Source organism: Meles meles, chromosome 5 (assembly GCF_922984935.1).
Source record: "Meles meles chromosome 5, mMelMel3.1 paternal haplotype, whole genome shotgun sequence".
In the NCBI taxonomy this organism is placed as follows: domain Eukaryota; kingdom Metazoa; phylum Chordata; class Mammalia; order Carnivora; family Mustelidae; genus Meles; species Meles meles.
In genome coordinates, this window is record NC_060070.1 from 76660477 (window position 1) to 76677655 (window position 17179).

Below are 17179 nucleotides of genomic sequence, written 5' to 3' on the forward strand. Positions count from 1 at the left end.
TAATTCTGTATACACAGATTCTTTGCAAGAGCACGGGGAAAGGTCTCATAAATCATTCAATCCGGAATAGACAGCTGGTATAAAACACCACCAAAGATCCTGAAAACCAGGTGGGCCAGGCCAGGAGATCCCAAAAACTCTTAAGCACTTATGCAAAATAAATCTATCTAGTAGTAAAGCTAATTCACCCTTCCATTTAGAGCTACATCGGCATATTTCAAGATAAATTATAAGAAAGGAAGTATTGGGTGATCCTCAAATCACTAATTTCAATCCAAAAATTATTAAAATGGGCTCTTTTAAACTTAACTTTGCTTCGGTGTTAAATTCGGAGAGAGGGAGAAGAACCTCAGCAAAGGAGGTAGATAAAGGATTATTTACCAAACACGTGAAGCATACAATGTTCAGGAAACCACATGGTTAAAAAAGTACACCGAAGAAATAGAGGCTATTTAATGGCATGGAAGATAAAAGGGATGAAGAGAGGGGGAACAGAGTTTAAAAGCAATTTTGGGGGTTTCAGATACATATTATGGTAACAGGTAGAAATAAGAACAAATCTCCTTTTGATCTCCTCTGCACACCAGTAGAGATTTACGTAAGGTGGTGTGATTTCATCAGCTCAGCCTTACCCTTGGTCTCACTTGACATTCCGCTGCGGCAATCTTGCTTGGACTGCCCTTATGCACACTGCTCCAGGGAAATCAGCCCTGTGTTGTCAGAAACTGACTTTCAAGTAGGTCCTGTTGGTAATTCCATATTATGGTAATTCCACAGTTTAGTCAGAAAGCATTTGAAAAGAGTATTAGCACTGGTTGCCTCTTTTCTGATACTGGAGGGTCTTCTGGTTTCCCTTTTGCTTTTAATAGCTTGACCATTTTTGACTACCAATGCACGGTAACAACTAAACTACAGATTTGTCTGTTCTCTCTCTCTGTCTCTCAGTTCCCATAACTAATCCTGTTAGCGTGCTGTTGGAACAGCATCACTGATGTTTGTTCTTGGCCTGTTATCCTTATGCTTGTAAGGTCATACTGAATTTTTGGATGTTTTCCTTTTCATTATTAGAATACTTGTCACAAGAGGTCAATGCAAGCATGACAATTAAATTTTGCATTTCTGAGCTGAAAAAAAAAATGGTGCTGTTCTTCCAGAACAGTTTCCTCTTTCATTCTCTGTTGAAGGGGTTCCCCTTATTCTATATCTTAGAAACTAGAAAGATTAACTTTGAGTAGGTTTTGAACCACCCGTCACCCTTCCTGTTGGAATCAGTGTGCATTCAAGGTTGAGTAGGCATTGAAGCTTTCCAAATCACTATCTAGGGCATCTATAAGCAGAAAGAAAAGAAAACATGTTGACCGAAACTTGTATCTCATGTAAAAATTATTTCAAAACGGATGACTGACAAGTATAAAACACAGTATTATAAAACATGTAGGAGAAAAAAAAAAAGCAAATCTTTAGGACCTACAGCTGGGTAAAGCAGTAGAGTTGAAGCCAAAAGCATAATTCATAAAAGGAAACACTAATAAACTGAATCATATCAAAAGTAAAAACTTGTGCTCTTGCCACAGATGATGCTAAGAAGAGGAAAACAAAAGCTACAGACTGGGAGAAAAGAGCTACAAACTCTCCATCAAAGGACTAGTATCTGGAGTGCATAAAGAACCCAAAAAACTCAACAATAAGAAAATAGGCAGAAGACAAGAAAAGGCATTGCTCTGCAGCTAGACAGACAACTAATAAACACACGAAAAGATGTTCAGCCTCTCTGGTCATTAAAGAAATATAAATTAAACTATACATTTATCAGAATGGCTAAAAATAAGAAAGAGTGATAATACCAAATGCTGATGAGGATGTGGAGAAACTGAGTCATTTATGCAATGCTAATGGGAAGGCATATAAAGTGGTACAGCCACTCTGGAAAAGGGGATGGCACTTTCTTGCAAAATTAAACATGCCCTTACCATCTGACCCAGCAATTCCACTCCTGAGCATTTATCCCAGAAAAATTAACTTGTACACAAATGATCCTAGTGGCTTGATCTGTAATAGCTCTAAATTGGATATAACCCAAATGTCCTCAAGAGGCAAATACTTGAAAATTGTGATATAGGCACACCATGGAATACTAATCAGCAATAAATCGGAACAAACTACTGATACATGCAACACCTTGAACAGATCTCAAGTGCTATGATTTGAATGCTGTGTACACTCAAAATTCACATGTTTAAAACCTAATGCCAAATGTGATGGTGTTGGGAGGTGGAGCCTTTGGGGGTGATTAAGTCATGAGGGTGAGTCTTCACGGATGAGATAAGTGCCTTTATAAAAAAGGTATGAGAAAGCTCCTTGCCCCTTCTGCCATGTGAGGTTAGAGCGAGAAGACAGCCTTAGATGACCCAGGAAGCAGCCTCTCAGCACAGAACCTGGAACAGCGGTCTTGGACTCACAACCTCCAGAATTCTGAGAAATACATTTCTGTTGTTTATCAGCCACCCAGTCTATGGTGTTTTGTTATAGCAGTTTGAGTGGTCTAAAACACAAGGGAACTGCACTAAGTGAAAAAAAATCTCATCTCAGAAGGTTACATGTCATAGGATTCCATATCTGTAATATTTCTGTAATGACACATTACAGAAACTGAGAGCAGATTCGTGGTTGTCGCGGGTGGCAAGCAGAGGGACGGAAGTGAATGCCACTACAGGAGGGTAGCCCAAGAGACCTGTCTGATCTGTATCTCAAGCTTGATATGGCCCCACAACTCTATACATGTGATGCAATTACACAGAACTAGATACACACGAATACACAAATGAATGCTTGTAACCCTGGTGAAATCTCTGTAAGGTTAGTGGATTGTATCAATGTCAACTTCTTAGTGGCCATATTACAGGACAGTTACATAAGGGGCTCCCATTGTGGGAAACTGGATGAAGGGTGTGGGGTTGCTCTCCGTAATATGTCTTACAACTCTATGTGAATCTGTAACTATCTCAAAATAAAGTGTTTTTAAACATCACTGTGTGGTCCTTATTTATTCTAAGTGCCTTCTGTCTAATGTTCCACCCATTAGATGCCCGATTTCTTCCTTCCCCAATCTTGCTACTCTGTAGTCTTAACAGTGGAAAACATCACCCTACAGTAAGTCGTTTAACTCTCGCTTTCCAAAAACTCTTACTCACAGTTTACTATTACTCACTGGGGCACGCCAATATTTGAATACTGACTTTTCCGCTGCATGAAATGGGCAAAATGCTTTCTGGGTCTTAGTGACCTCACTGGTAAAATAGGGGGAAATGTAGGTTAGGTTTATTGTGAAGATAAATAAAATAATAAGTAAAAAACTTTACACATTGCAATTCCTTGAAAGTTTACTCCCTTCCTTTTCCTATTAATAATCTAATAATCCTCTTCCTATTAATAATTTCCTATTAATAATCCTAGCTTTATTTCTGGATAAAAAAATATCAACAAAAATTTTTGGTTTTCAGTTTCAAAGGCTTACATTTGGAAAACAAGAAAAGCATCTTTTTTTTTCTTGGTGGGGCCTTGTTTTTTATTGACATAAATCTGACATATAATATTGTATAAGTTTCAGGTATACAACATACTGATTTTTTAAAATTATGTTCAGTTAGCCACTGCACAGTACATCATTAGATTCTGATGTAGTGTTCAGTGATTCATCAGTTATGTGTAACACCCAGTGGTCGTCACAACACCCACCCTCCTCAACACCGATCACCCTGCTACCCCATCCCCCCAGCCGCCTCCCCTCTGAAACCCTCAGTTGGTTTCCCAGAGTCCATAGTCTCTCATGGTCCATCTCCCTCTCTGATTTCTCTCCCTTCAGATTTCCCTCCCTTGCCCTATGGTCCCCCATGCTACTGCTTATGTTCCACATTTGAGTGAAACCATATGATAATTGCATCTTTAACAAGCACAGACTGGGAATGTGGTGAGGCTGAATTCAGTTCTTAAGAAATGATTCGATTTAGGAGACCATAATGATAACTTTAAGCCTATGTGTTCTCACTTCGAGTTTGAAAACATTCAATCAAAATGGTAAATGTTTTAGCATATCATGCACTTCATTGTGATGAGCAGTTGCCCAGTATACGGCTCAATCTGTGAAGAGTAACGGATCATCTACTAGACTACATCATTCACAAACATGAGTTCAGCGTTAGTGATGACATGAACTCCAATGGCAGAATTTCATCTATTCCACCTAACTACAAAAATACTTTTCAGGAATGGACTTCCAACAAGATAATAATCTTTAAATAGTTCATAGATTTTTAGTTATAGCTAAACCAAGAAGGCTACTAGAGCAGCAGGAATGAAGCATTTAAGATCTAAGATTTCATGTAGGTTGCTAAATGCGGGGTCCCAAGCAACATGCAGCTCAGTGTGTAATGACCGGCCCGGGATAACTGTCAAATCGGAAAGACAAGGACCGAATGTTCTTCCTCTACTGCAAGCAAGAAAAAAGATGAAAACAAAGTACACTTAACTCCTATTGGACACCTGCTTTCTTTACAAACACTCACCAAACACAGACTGCCAACTTACACTTGAGGACAAAGTCCCTCCTCAAACATTTAAATACTGATAATTTTGCAAAGCAATGCTTACCGCGCAAAATAACTTTGTTTCCGTTCCTTCTTTTCTTCCTTGGTATCCATCATACACAATCACAACGCGAAGTATTTGGAGAAGTCCTTTTTTATCAGTGAGTCATAACCCTGTAATAAAAAAACAACAAAGTGACTGTAAATTATGAAGTTTGTAATAGCTGAGATGAAGAATAAAGCAGAGTGGAATTACATGGCCCGCCACAACCAGAAGATAAATTTGAACCAATAAACGAGGTCACATGAGTAATACATGAAATGCAAATGTTCACGGTGTAGGGGGGATGAAAACCATCAGGATGAAGTGTTAAACTAAAAGGTAGCTAGAAAAGAAAACTGAAGTATTTTCCTCACAATTAACAATTATTTCAAAATGTGCTAAAATGAAAATCACTGATTTTTGAAGATTTTAGGCTGCCTATGCCGAAGAGCATATTTTTTATTAAATATATATTTTTTTAAATTTATGAACTCATAATCACTTTATAGGTAATTGATCATGAATAGGTCTCACACATAATTTTGAAAAATGGATCACTTAGGTGTTTTACAAGAATGTTCTTTCTTTAAAAATAATAGCAGTGTACCATTTTATTTTTGGGAACATGCCAGTGACTACATCCCACTTGAGCAAATGTGGAAATGAAAGTACAAAGCCTCCGGAAGCTATTCTTCAAAATGGCTTTATGCTTGTCTCTGCCTGTCCCTCTCCCCACCCTGCTACCCTCACCTAGGCTTCCCAGGAGTGCCTTAACCTGTAATAAAAGGTTGTCTCCAGATCAATCTTCCTTAAATACCACTTTCATCATGCCACAGCCCTGCTCAAAAATTTCCAATGTCTACTTTCTGCCTGATTCACTAACCTAAATTTTCTGTGAAGCATTAACCTTCCCTAAAATCTCTCCTCTCATTCTGAGGAGTATCAAAGTAAAAGCAAAGAACGTTCATCAATCAAAACTATTTGCTAATTCAATTCAATGAATGATTTTTTTTTAAGACTTTAAAGCATTTGCTATACCCAGTGTGGGACTCAAGTCCCCAACCCTGTGGTCAAGAGCCACATGCTCTACTAAGCCAGCCAAGTGCCCCTTTGAAGAACAATTTAATTGATAATACACATTCTATGGAAGGTATTGTGTGACCAGTATCAGAGGCCAAAGATAAATAAGTCATGATATTTGCCCTAACAGAAATTACTGCCTTACAAGGGAGATGCTCAGGGTTTCAGAGCATGGGATACTGACCACTATGGAGGAGACACCGGTGCCAGGAGCATCCAAAGGACGCACTCTCAGCCTCATGCACGGCCCACCCCTTGAAGTCCCCATGCACACCAAGATTGCAAGGATGAGTATGGATCTCCTACTAAGGGTACAGGGAAGCAGGTCTAGCAAGAACAACATAAGAAGAACAGTACTTCTCTGCTGCTCCAGGATTAAATGTGAAGCAGGGCAATGGTGGGGGTGGGGATGAAGACACAGTCAGGATTAGGGGCATGGCCGGCAGTTTATGTCCCACTAAAGAGCTTGATCTTAATCCTAGCTATGCATTATGTGCCGCGTGCCCCTTCGCCGCTCCTTCGTCAGACATCACTAAGCAAGAGTGCCTCACTTGGTACAGACGTTACTGAATTGATCAACAGGAGATCAGATCAATTTTCTCATCCCTGATGTACATGGAAGGAAATCACCAAAGTGTTTTACGCGAGGGACTGTGATACACCCACACTGGAAGGATGGACTTGAGAGGGTTGAGTGAGTGTGAAATAGATCTGTTAGGAAGAAACTACAGTAAAACTAGTTCAGAGAGGAGGGCCTACATTTAGGCAGCAGTATTCAACACAGAAAGAGGGGGAATGCACTCAAGAAATACTTAGGAGGCCAATGAGTCAAGGTCTGGTGACTCATTCAGTGTGGACAACATCAGAAAGGCAAGATGAAGAATGCCCTCCAAGCTTCTGCCGCAGGGTCAGGGTAGACAGTGACACCACAGACAGAACACCGTCAACATGAAGGGACAAACAGGGTGTGGGTCCGGGCCCCGAAACAGATAAAAGAACAGGTTTTAGACACACTGCCTTTAAGGTGCCCATGGGATAGTCAGCTAGAGACACTCATCAGACATTTGATTGCATTTAAAGCACATGAACGTGGTGAGGGCTGGGGCAAAAGATTTGGTAATTATCAGTATATGGTTGTGGTTAAGTCAGAAAAAAAAAAAAGAAAAGAAAAGAAAAGAAGCAAGAAAGCAAAACTACAGTAACTCTGCAAACAAGACAGCTATGCACAAAGCCCTCCATGGAAACAACCGATCACAGTCTGAACTGACTGCTTTACCTCCAAGTCCCTGATGTGCCTGATGTGTCTTTCTCAAAGACTTTATCACACAATAGGGAAAATAAGATGTGTGCAAAACACTAAAATGTAAGGCAGTAACTCGGAGTTGTCTGAAGAAAGATAGTAGAAATAGAGAAGACACAAAGTTCACTTTGGATCAAGGTGATAAAGTAAGTCTTTAAGGGTAGTGAGGATTTCAATAGGTAAAAAGAAGAGAGAGAAAATTCCAGAAAGATGGATCAGCCGGGTATAGGTATGGATAGAAAAAGAACAAGACACATTCAGGCAAGAAGGACAGAGTGGCTACCAGGTAAGAAAAGCAAACCAATCATAATGCCTGCCTACCAGAAGTTATTTACTTCAACATATTATCCACACGTTATCTCTTTTAATCCTTGCAACCACACTGTAAGTTCAGTATCCTTATTTCCACTAAATGGAGGTTGAGAGATACTAATTTCCCTAGTTCCACAGCACCAGCTGTGGTGGAGAAATGATTCAAATCCAGTTTGGTGCATGCTTCAATGCCTTTCAATAACCTTTGGAGTCAGAAATATTTGGAAACGAGTGAGAAAAAGCAGTCTAGAATCAACAGCCAACCCAATGCCTCAGCAAAGAGTCTGCAGGTCAGAGCAAATGTAGCTGGGTGTGGGGGGAAGGGGCCACTGAGCCCTCCCACAGGACGGCACCAGGAGAGAGGTAGGGGTCAAAGCCATGCCTCAAAGAACAAGCGTTCATTCAAGAAGCTGGGTGATGTTACTGAGTATTTACCCTAAAGATACAAATGTAGTGATCCGAAGGGGCACATGCATCCAAATATTTATAGCAGCAATGTCCATAATAACCAAACTATGGAAAGAACCTAGATGTCCATCAACAGATGAATGGATAAAGAAGAAGATGTGGGTGTGTGTGTGTGTATATATATATAATGGAATACTAAACTAAGAGTTGCTGGGGTGGAAGGGCAGGGAGAGAGTAGTGGGTTATGGACATTGGGGAGGGTATGTGCTATGGTGAGTGCTGTGAAGTGTATAAACCTGATGATTCACAGACCTGTACCCCTGGGACAAATAATACATTATATGTTAATTAAAAGAAAAAGAAGAAGCTGGGTGATGAAAGAAAGAAGGAAAGACAGTGGTGTCCAGCTCTCTTGAGCTCAGTCTCACACTGTGGCCTAAACCCAGTGGGGTCCCTTTACCATCACCCTCCCCCGCACTGACTCCGCACCATAATCCTTACTCTTTCTTCAAGCTTCAGGTAACTTGACTACACCCTCCAACTGACCAGATCTAGCACAAGGCCCAGTTCTGCTCTAAAGCCTTCCCTGACCACTTGGGCGCTCTCCTCTCCCCCCCTCCGGAGCTTATTTCCGCGTGAAGCACTTAGTCATTCACTGTCTGACCATGCTGCTTCACTTAGCCTCCTCAGCCACAGACAAACCAAATGCTCCTTCAGGTCAAACAAAACCCACCATGTTTCACAATTTCCTTTCACATCCCTAAATACCTAACACAGAACTAGGCAGTAAACCCACATAAAAGCTAAGGGAGGAATTAATCCAGCTTGGGGTGAGGTCAATTATATGGCAGACTGATAGAAATCCAAGAATTCCCCCCACCACCACCAACAATTAAGAATTACTTGGAGGCAAATAAATAAATAAATAACATGGGGGTGAGGGATATAGATGCAAACCAGTCTCTCTCCCCAACTCCAGAAAAGAGAAGAATCCCTGCCCTGGGCCAGGTGGTTTACTTTAAAGTTCCTCTCCTGCATGCCGCCATATGTGATGATCCCTGTTTATTAGATTTCTCCTCATGAATAAAAATGAAGTCATAACAATCTAATTGGAAAATTTTTATATTGCAAGCTGAGCCAGAAACTAATATTTGGTTCTAGTGGAAAAATATTGACAAGAAGAAGCACAAGAGAGAAAGATTAAATGATCCAAGAATGGACATCTGGTGCCGCTGCGTCTGTTTAGAATTTGCGAAGCTTCTTTTTTTTTTTTAATATTCTCTTTGATAAACAAAAAATATACTAATCTTTTACTTCTTTTAAATATCTGGATTTTTGTATTCCTTAAACAAGACATATGCAGCCCTTTCAGGTCCAGACGTACCAACAGATTAACCAGGAAGAGAGCGGCAAAGGATGCTATAAAAATGATTTGCATGGAGCACCGTAGAGCAGCCTTCATGCTTCACCGAAGAACCAGAGCTCCTTAAATCAATCTCTAATGGGAACTACATTTTCCATTATAACTGGTCATAATGGGCTTCTTAAAAGCCCTTCTTTCATTTAATGTTGACTTTTCTTCACATCAATAAACTCTAGACTCATCCAAACACTGAATTACAAGAGTCTCCTGCATTTATGGCACATAACAGACCAAAAAGAATTTTGTGAGGTAAGCACAAGATGAATCTTCTATCTAAATAGTTCTTTTTGTGATCTGAAATCAGGATGGTCAATTTCAACCCCAAATCCTTTCATTATGCAAATAAAAAAGGCACCTACAAAATCCTTACCTGGTAAGCGCTGTGTTGAAGACAAAATATTTGCTGTTATTACCTGCAAAGTGCTCCCTGTTTGAGACCATGGCGCCACTCAAAAAGAATTTAAGCACAGAGCCACAGGAGACTCCTGGAGTACATCAAACCAGCGTGGACCCACGCAGCCCAGGGCAGCTTTCTGGCTTCAAATCTAACACCCTGCCGTTCCTTGTATGTTCAGGTATAACCAGTCTGAACTAGAAAAATACCGGTGTACCTATGATGTCCATCAACTGTTTTCCCCACAACATGTTTCCTATTATACACATGAAATAATGATGAAAACATGCTTTGAGGCTTGGTCACACTATGTCTGGCCCCTTGGGGGACAGACCAAACTGCACCTTTCTATGCAGACATTTCCCCCTCAAAAATACTTCTACAGAAATAGAAGAGGTGTTCAGTGTTTCTCAAAGCCACAGTCATCTAAACAAAGGAAGGATATTTAACTTTCAGCATTAACCAAGGTCTGAATTTGAAAACTTTCTTTAACAAGAAACCTGGGAAGATAGACATAGCAACAGATAGGAAAGGCTGCCACAAACATGTAAGCGGAGCAATCAGGAGATAATGCCCCCAAGTAGACAAATGTGTGTCACCAAACCAAAACAACAGAAAACAGAACGTAGAACAGAACCAAGAGCTAAAAAGTTACATCTGAATCAAGGTGGTGATCAAGGATAGGCCAATGGTCTCGGCTACTTGGGAAAATGGGGCAAAGCCAGTGGATGGCAACAGGAATGGAGAGCTCATCAGCTCTTATGGCACTATTCTTCACTTAAGGAACTGGAATTAGCTGAAAAGAATTAAACAAATTTGAGTCTGATTTAAGACAAGTATAAAAAGCGGCACTTGGCTGGGTGTCCGTAGACCATGCAACTCTCAATCTTGGGGTCCAGAGTTTAAGCCCCACACTGGGCATCGAGTTTACTTAAAAAGAAAAAAAAGAGAAGTAGAGAGATTTCATCAAAGCTCCTAGGTATTTTAAGATTTTATTTATTTGAGAGAGATAGAGAGAGCATGGGAGAGAGAATGAGAATGAGAAAGAGAGAGCACACAAGCAGTGGGGAGGAATAGAAGGAGAAGCAGACTCCCAGAGCAGGGAGCCTGATGCAGGACTTGATCCTAGGAGCCTGATGCAGGACTTGATCCTAGGACCCTGGATCATGACCTGAGCCAAAGGCAGATGCCTAACCGACTTAGCATCCAGATACCCAAACTCCTAGATACTTTAAATGAAGACCCATCTCTAGGCTAGTTAGACCATTTTAATATGTTTCATCTAAGAAGAGAATGTGCAAATGAGATTTCTAAAAAGTCACTAGTAGGGTCAGGAATTATCAAAGATGTGGAAAGTGCCAGCAGCATGACAATGGACAAATACATTTTAATTTTCAAATGTTAGAGATTGTGTAAATCACACACTGCAGATCACATAGATTCCCAGCAAAACTTTAGAAATGATCACAACAGGCAGGTTGGCCAGGACTTGGAAGAAGAGGCAGTGAAACCTGGGGTGGAGACTGTTTACAGAAAACTAATCATTCAGTGGAACAATAACAAACAAGCAGACTCCCTCTCAAAGGGGTCTTATCTTATCTTATCTTGGACCAAGTACTCTGCTGGAGATAAAAGATGAACACCAGCAGCCACAGGCCAAGAAGCTCCCGCGGAACAGGCAAGCTAAACCCATCAGCTGGTACAGCAGGTGGCAAGTCCCCTGATACTGGCAGAGCACAGAGAGAAGCAACTAGCTACTAAGAAGGGAAGGAGAGTCAAGGACCCTCCACAGGCGATGCCAGGGCTGGGCTATGAAGGAGGAGCAGGGGCTTTCCCCAAAAAGCCCTAGTGAGGCTGGGTGAGCCCTGTCGGGGACTGTGCGGTCCCAGAGAATCCTGAGTGGTCTGGGGTGGCTGGAGTGCAGGACTGGTGTGGCCGGGAGGGGGGGACTGGGGGGGAGTTCAGGAATGGTGGCTTACTCAAATTACATTGACCTAATTTCCCTCTTGGACATAGCTGTTATTCTCATACATTAAGGAAATGAAGTAAAATATAATATAACTGTACTTAAAGGCATTTGGTAAGTTTCTCTTGATCTGCTTGTGGATAAGATGGAGAAATGTGGGCTGGACATGGGTGGATGCTTCGATGATTACATGGATAAAGAAAAGCACTGAACCCTGGTACCAAGAGGTTTGAGCTGACCAACTGACTGACCTCAACCCAGAGCCGGGAGCTGACCTCCATCTTCAGCCTGGTGGAAGGACGCTAATAGCTTAATGCAGTATTTGTTCTTAGCCCCTCTCCTCAACAGTAATTTACCACCGACAACAGGGACCTCCTTATTAGACTTTTAGAAGAGGATCAATAACATCCCGGATAACAGCATTTGGATTCAGACAGACATCAGCTGTCTGCAGGAAGGTGGAATTCACCCCACATGAACCTGAGGTTGTACATCTGGGTGAGGAGGTAAGGAATGAGAGAGACGGCTCAGCACTAGCACAGCGAGTATGACCTGCTGTCTGAGGTGACAGTAAGCTCCATATACCCAGGAGTGACATCCCACCGCCCTGCCTTCCAAAAACAGAACAAGGCAAACAAAAAAAACCCACTTCATCAACCCAGAATAAAAAAGATTATGATGGTCTGTGCCACCCTTCTGGAGGATTAGACTATATCGGGATGACTGCATTTAACTCTACTCTTCCACTACAGGAGAACTAGAAGGCAAGTGGAGCAACCAGGGTGGTTAAGTGACATAAAACTAAGCTTTAAGACTAATCGTCAAAGGAGCTGGTCAGGGTTCGCCTACAAAGAATTGGAGTGAATTGACATCTATATTCAAATGTCTGAAAGATCTTGTCTGGTCATGGATTTAGGCTTGTACCAGTACACCTTTGAGGGGGAATACCAGGGACTGGCATTAGATATGGAGGGAGAGGGTTTGGGTTCAACATAAGGAAGAACTGTTTTACAGACAGATGTGAACAGCGCCTCAGGATAGGGCGGCTTCTCGATCTCCGAAAGTGACTGAGCTACAGATCCACAGTTCTGAACCTCATCAAAATCAATACCCCTCCTCTAAATACAATATGCCCATTATGATATTGAAATGAAGATCATAGCTAATATAACCTACTTACACACCAAATTTTATGAAAGCAATATAATGCCCCAAAGGGAAGTCATTTATAACAGCTATTTCAATAAGCAAATTCTCCGGCACTCGTTCACTAAAAGACATAATGAAATACTCAGATGCTTGCACCTGTTTCTGTAGGGCAAGTTTAGCTACAGGAGAGATGGGATCAGAAACGATTTCATTACAAACGAGAAGTACAAGCAAATGAAAAAGCTGAGGTGAGGGGCGCCTGGGTGGCTCAGTCGTTAAGTGTCTGCCTTCAACTTGGGTCACGATCCCAGGGTCCTGGGATCAAGCCCTGCATTGGGCTCCTTGCTCAGTGGGAAACCTGCTTCTCCCTCTCCCGCTCCCCCTGCTTGTGTTCCTTCTCTCCATGTGTATCTCTCTGTTAAACAAATAAATAAAATCTTAAAAACAAAAAAACCGAAGTGAGGGGGGATAGGGAGAGTGGGTAATGGGGGGGTTGGGGTACAGAGAACATTAGAATAAGAACTAGCGCTATGAAGAATAACTGGGTATTTCTAAACATGGTAACTTAAAGCTATTTTCTTTTCTTGAGAATGTCCCAATAGATAGAAAATACCTGAGCGTAAGGGACAATTCCTTGTTGTCTACAACTGTCCTGCTCATTACAGAGCATTTGACGCGACACTTCTGCCTCCCCCTCAACTAAACACCAGTAATGCCCTCCCCCTCCAATAACTGTGGGAAACAAACTGCATCCTGGTCAGGGGAGGGAGGGGTCCTGGGGGGAAGAGGATGGATACTAAACTCATGGAGAGCTACTATTACAGAGGAAAGTAAAGGTCTGTAGGGAAACTAATACTTAAATTTTTAAATTAATGTTTAATTTCAAAAATTACTTCCAAGCTGAGATTTTATAAACTCCACACACGAGAAGTTCTCTGTTTCCAAGATGCTCGTGCTTCACCTGACCTCTCTGACCCACTCTATCAGGGCACTGCAGCACCACTGAACAGGACAGGCCTGGTTAACTTCCAGACTCCAGCATCTCTGAAGTATGTCTTTGGGCAATTCACTCAGTTTTTCTGGTCCTCCACGTCCTTATCTGCAAAGGGCTATTACAAGAGACTAATGTGTCCCAAAGGTGTCTACTAGAGTCTAGTGCTCCACGGAACAGAAAACTCTATCCAGCGAGCCCAAACGTTCAAATATTCACAAACACCACCAGAAGAGCTAGATTCAAATTTGTCCCAAACAGAACAATCATATAGGAAACTAACTGAAGCTAGGCAGCTCCAGCGACTATAAAGATGACACCAATTGCAAAAGTTAAACATTTACTGAACATTAACTACATGCAGCAAGTTTTTTTTGTTAGATGCTGTTACCCTGTTTAATCCTTAGGAGTATATGAGAGAGTTAATGTTCTTAATCCTTTCCAGATAAAGAATCTGAAGTTCAGAAAGGTTAAAGAACTTAATCAAGGTCAAACAGCCACGGAGTGAGAGCCAGAATAATTAGCTTTACCTGATTCCAAAGTCAAACCCACTAGGAATGGCCTCGAATGCTAGGCTAGATCTCTACACAGACTTTTCGCTTTAGCTGCCTGGTTCTTCCTGCATTTACCCACAAGGTAAAAAGAACAAGGGTGTGAAGACCCAGCTTTCTGGCCAGTTGTCTTTTAGGATGTAAATCCTGAACTGTGTTCACACTAGTAACTACTATTCGTTAATAAAAGCACTGCAGTGAACATGTCTATGCCTTCAATAAATATTTACTGCATCGAATTAGACTTAAAGAGCTAACTGGAAAGCACACTCCCTTAATTCACTAAACTAAATGGATTACCTCTTAAGTCTTAAGGACAGAAGTAATGACATAACTTTGAATAGGACAGAAATATTTCTTAGCAGTTCATCTTTCATTTGGTTCTGTTATGAAATGTAATCTTCTGCCAATCCAATTATTTTTCCACTGAAAGTTAGTAAAGACAGAGGATCAGAAAGTGGAATTTAGTAAAGACAGAGAATCAGAAAGTAGAAGTTATTATTTTTAAAATAACATTCCTAGGGGCGCCTGGGTGGCTCAGTGGGTAAAGCCTCTGCTTTCGGCTCAGGTCATGGTCTCAGGGTCCTGGGATCGAGCCCCGCATCGGGCACCCCGCTCAGCGGGAAGCCTGCTTCCCCCTCTTCTCTGCCTGACTCTCTACCTAACTTGTAATATCTCTGTCAAATAAATAAATAAAAATCTTAAAAATAAAATAACATTTCTAGGTGCCTCCTTAGCACAGTAGGTAGCACGTCAGTCTCATAAAATAACATTTCTTTACTGATTTTTAAAAAGATTTTATTTATTAATTTGACAGAGAGTGAGAAGAGGAACACAAGCAGGGGGAGGGGGAGAGGGAGAAGCAGGCTCCCCCACCCCACCCCAGCAGTAAGCCCAATGCAGGGCTTGATCCCAGGACCCGCGTTATCATGACCTGAGTCAAAGGTAGATGCTTAACAACAGAGCCACCCAAATGCCCCTCTTTATTTAAGTTACAAGAGTCCTTTTTTTCTAGGGACTGAAATCATAGGTCCTTTCTAGAACTAAAAACCATGATTCCATAAAAACTCTATGAGAGGCTTTTAATGTACTGCATGCATTCTCTCATTAATATTCATAAGAGTATAAGAGTTCCATTTTGCAGTTTTCTACCAGTGCACGAAGACAGATTAGAGGAGAAAAATATGCAGAAAGTCATATAGAAAGTTATTAGAGGCAATGAAAACAGAACAGAGTCTACTCTGCCAAACTCATTTCTCATACACAGAGAAAACTTCCTCTTTCTCACCATCAATCACTATTTATTGGGCGTCGGCTACATGCATATGATTGTCTTTCTCAAGAGTGGGGGAAAATCTGCTGCCTGCATCATCCACAGAAGTGGTTTCTGGGGACATCCCTACTGCTCTAGCACTGCCAGGTCCCCCAGATGATCTCAAAGACGAATCTAAATGTGGTAGACACCACAGAGCATCAAGAAAGGAACAAGTGACATGGGAACAAAAGTTTACCCTCAATTACTTTTGGACTTCCTTTTAACACTATCAGACCCACTGCTAAAATCCTAGGAACTTGGGCCTTTAGGGTTTTTTTGTTTTTGTTTTTTGTTTTTTCCCAGACCTCTTCTGGACTTGGCCCAAAAGGAATAAGCTCCACACTCTTCTGGTGTCTCTCTACTGGTACAGAACTGAAGTTCGTTCCCCAAGGCCTTGCAGAGAATAGTTGCCAACTTGAATCACTGTGCCAGTTCCCTGGGCTCATGGCAAATGCTGTCACTACTGCAGGGGCTGTGGTCTTACATGCCTCAGCTCCTTCGATTTTAGACAGAAATCAATGTGAGCTGTGGTTACTACTACTCATTTGTTGTTGTTGTTATTAGCAATTATGTGGAAGGTGCCTATTTGCTAGATCTGAAGTAGAGGGAACTGATGCAAACAAAACCAATAAAATTTAATAGATAAAAGATGTCATAAGTGGAATGCCTTTACAAAGAATGTACAGTTTATGGGCTTCAAACACTAGTTTTTGACAATTCGATTTGGGCGTCTTTGGAACTATCAAGAGACATACAAGTTTACTCTACCAGGTAAACTATTTCACTACAGAAAGGGTGACACACTTCTTCATTCTCTTACGGATAGTATCTGCAACTGAGTGCATTTTCAAAATACACCAGCATATGCTCATACTTGTAAAAATGCAAACTAAAAAATAATTGAATCATTACTCTTCTTAATGTACTTTCAGTATATTTATTTACTTGGAGATTAAGGAGGCAATAAATAACTTATATTTACTTCAAAAAAGTGCTTTGTCACATATTTATATGCAATCTCTTCAATTCAGTAACCATTTACCAAAAACTTCTTTTACTCCTGTATCGCTGTACCATTTATCTAAAACCTATGAATACAAAAAAAGGACTCAACAGACTCTAAGAAAACTTTGATTTTTTTTGACGAGACAAAATTAACATAAATAAAACAATCAGACAAAAATGGGTATGATAAAAATTAATGACTGGTAAAATGTGTTTACGCACAGAGAAGCATTAGTGGAAAGAAAAGGGCCAGGTCACATGGGCCAGTGTTGTTAGGAAAGGTGCCTGAAGTAGGACTACATTGAAAACAACCATTCATGGTTCTATTTCAATGGTGCTACAAGATTAACAATCGTATCTGTAAACCAGAAACAGTTTTACCCTTAACGAAAATGTTGCCCATCAGGGCATGCTCAAGGGGATGATGAGTCTACCGGCTTCCGCCTCTGATGTCTCAAAGACGACGGAGAGGGTCACGTAGTGCTTTGGTCAGTACAATCGAAAATGCGCTGAATACACAAGTATGGTTTCAGGAAGAAGGCATAATGAAAAGTGTCTAAGGGGCAGGAAATCTCCCCAACATGAAATTAAATCAGTTTTGTGAAGTACCATGACCTCTACTTGGAAGAAAAAAAAAATGTATGTGACTTCAACTATAA

General features: G+C 41.0%; 1 protein-coding gene across 10 annotated transcripts in view; it reads right to left on the reverse strand.

The window, feature by feature from the left end:
* The window catches only part of NCOA7 (nuclear receptor coactivator 7), a 158703-nt gene that overhangs the window by 120292 nt on the left and 21232 nt on the right, over nucleotides 1-17179 (reverse strand). For all 10 annotated transcript variants that reach the window (XM_046004337.1, XM_046004339.1, XM_046004341.1 and 7 more), the window contains one exon: nucleotides 4648-4757. In XM_046004337.1, coding sequence (XP_045860293.1) covers nucleotides 4648-4700 — 53 coding nt within the window. In that variant the 5' untranslated portion in view covers nucleotides 4701-4757. The remainder of the gene's footprint in view (nucleotides 1-4647; nucleotides 4758-17179) is intronic.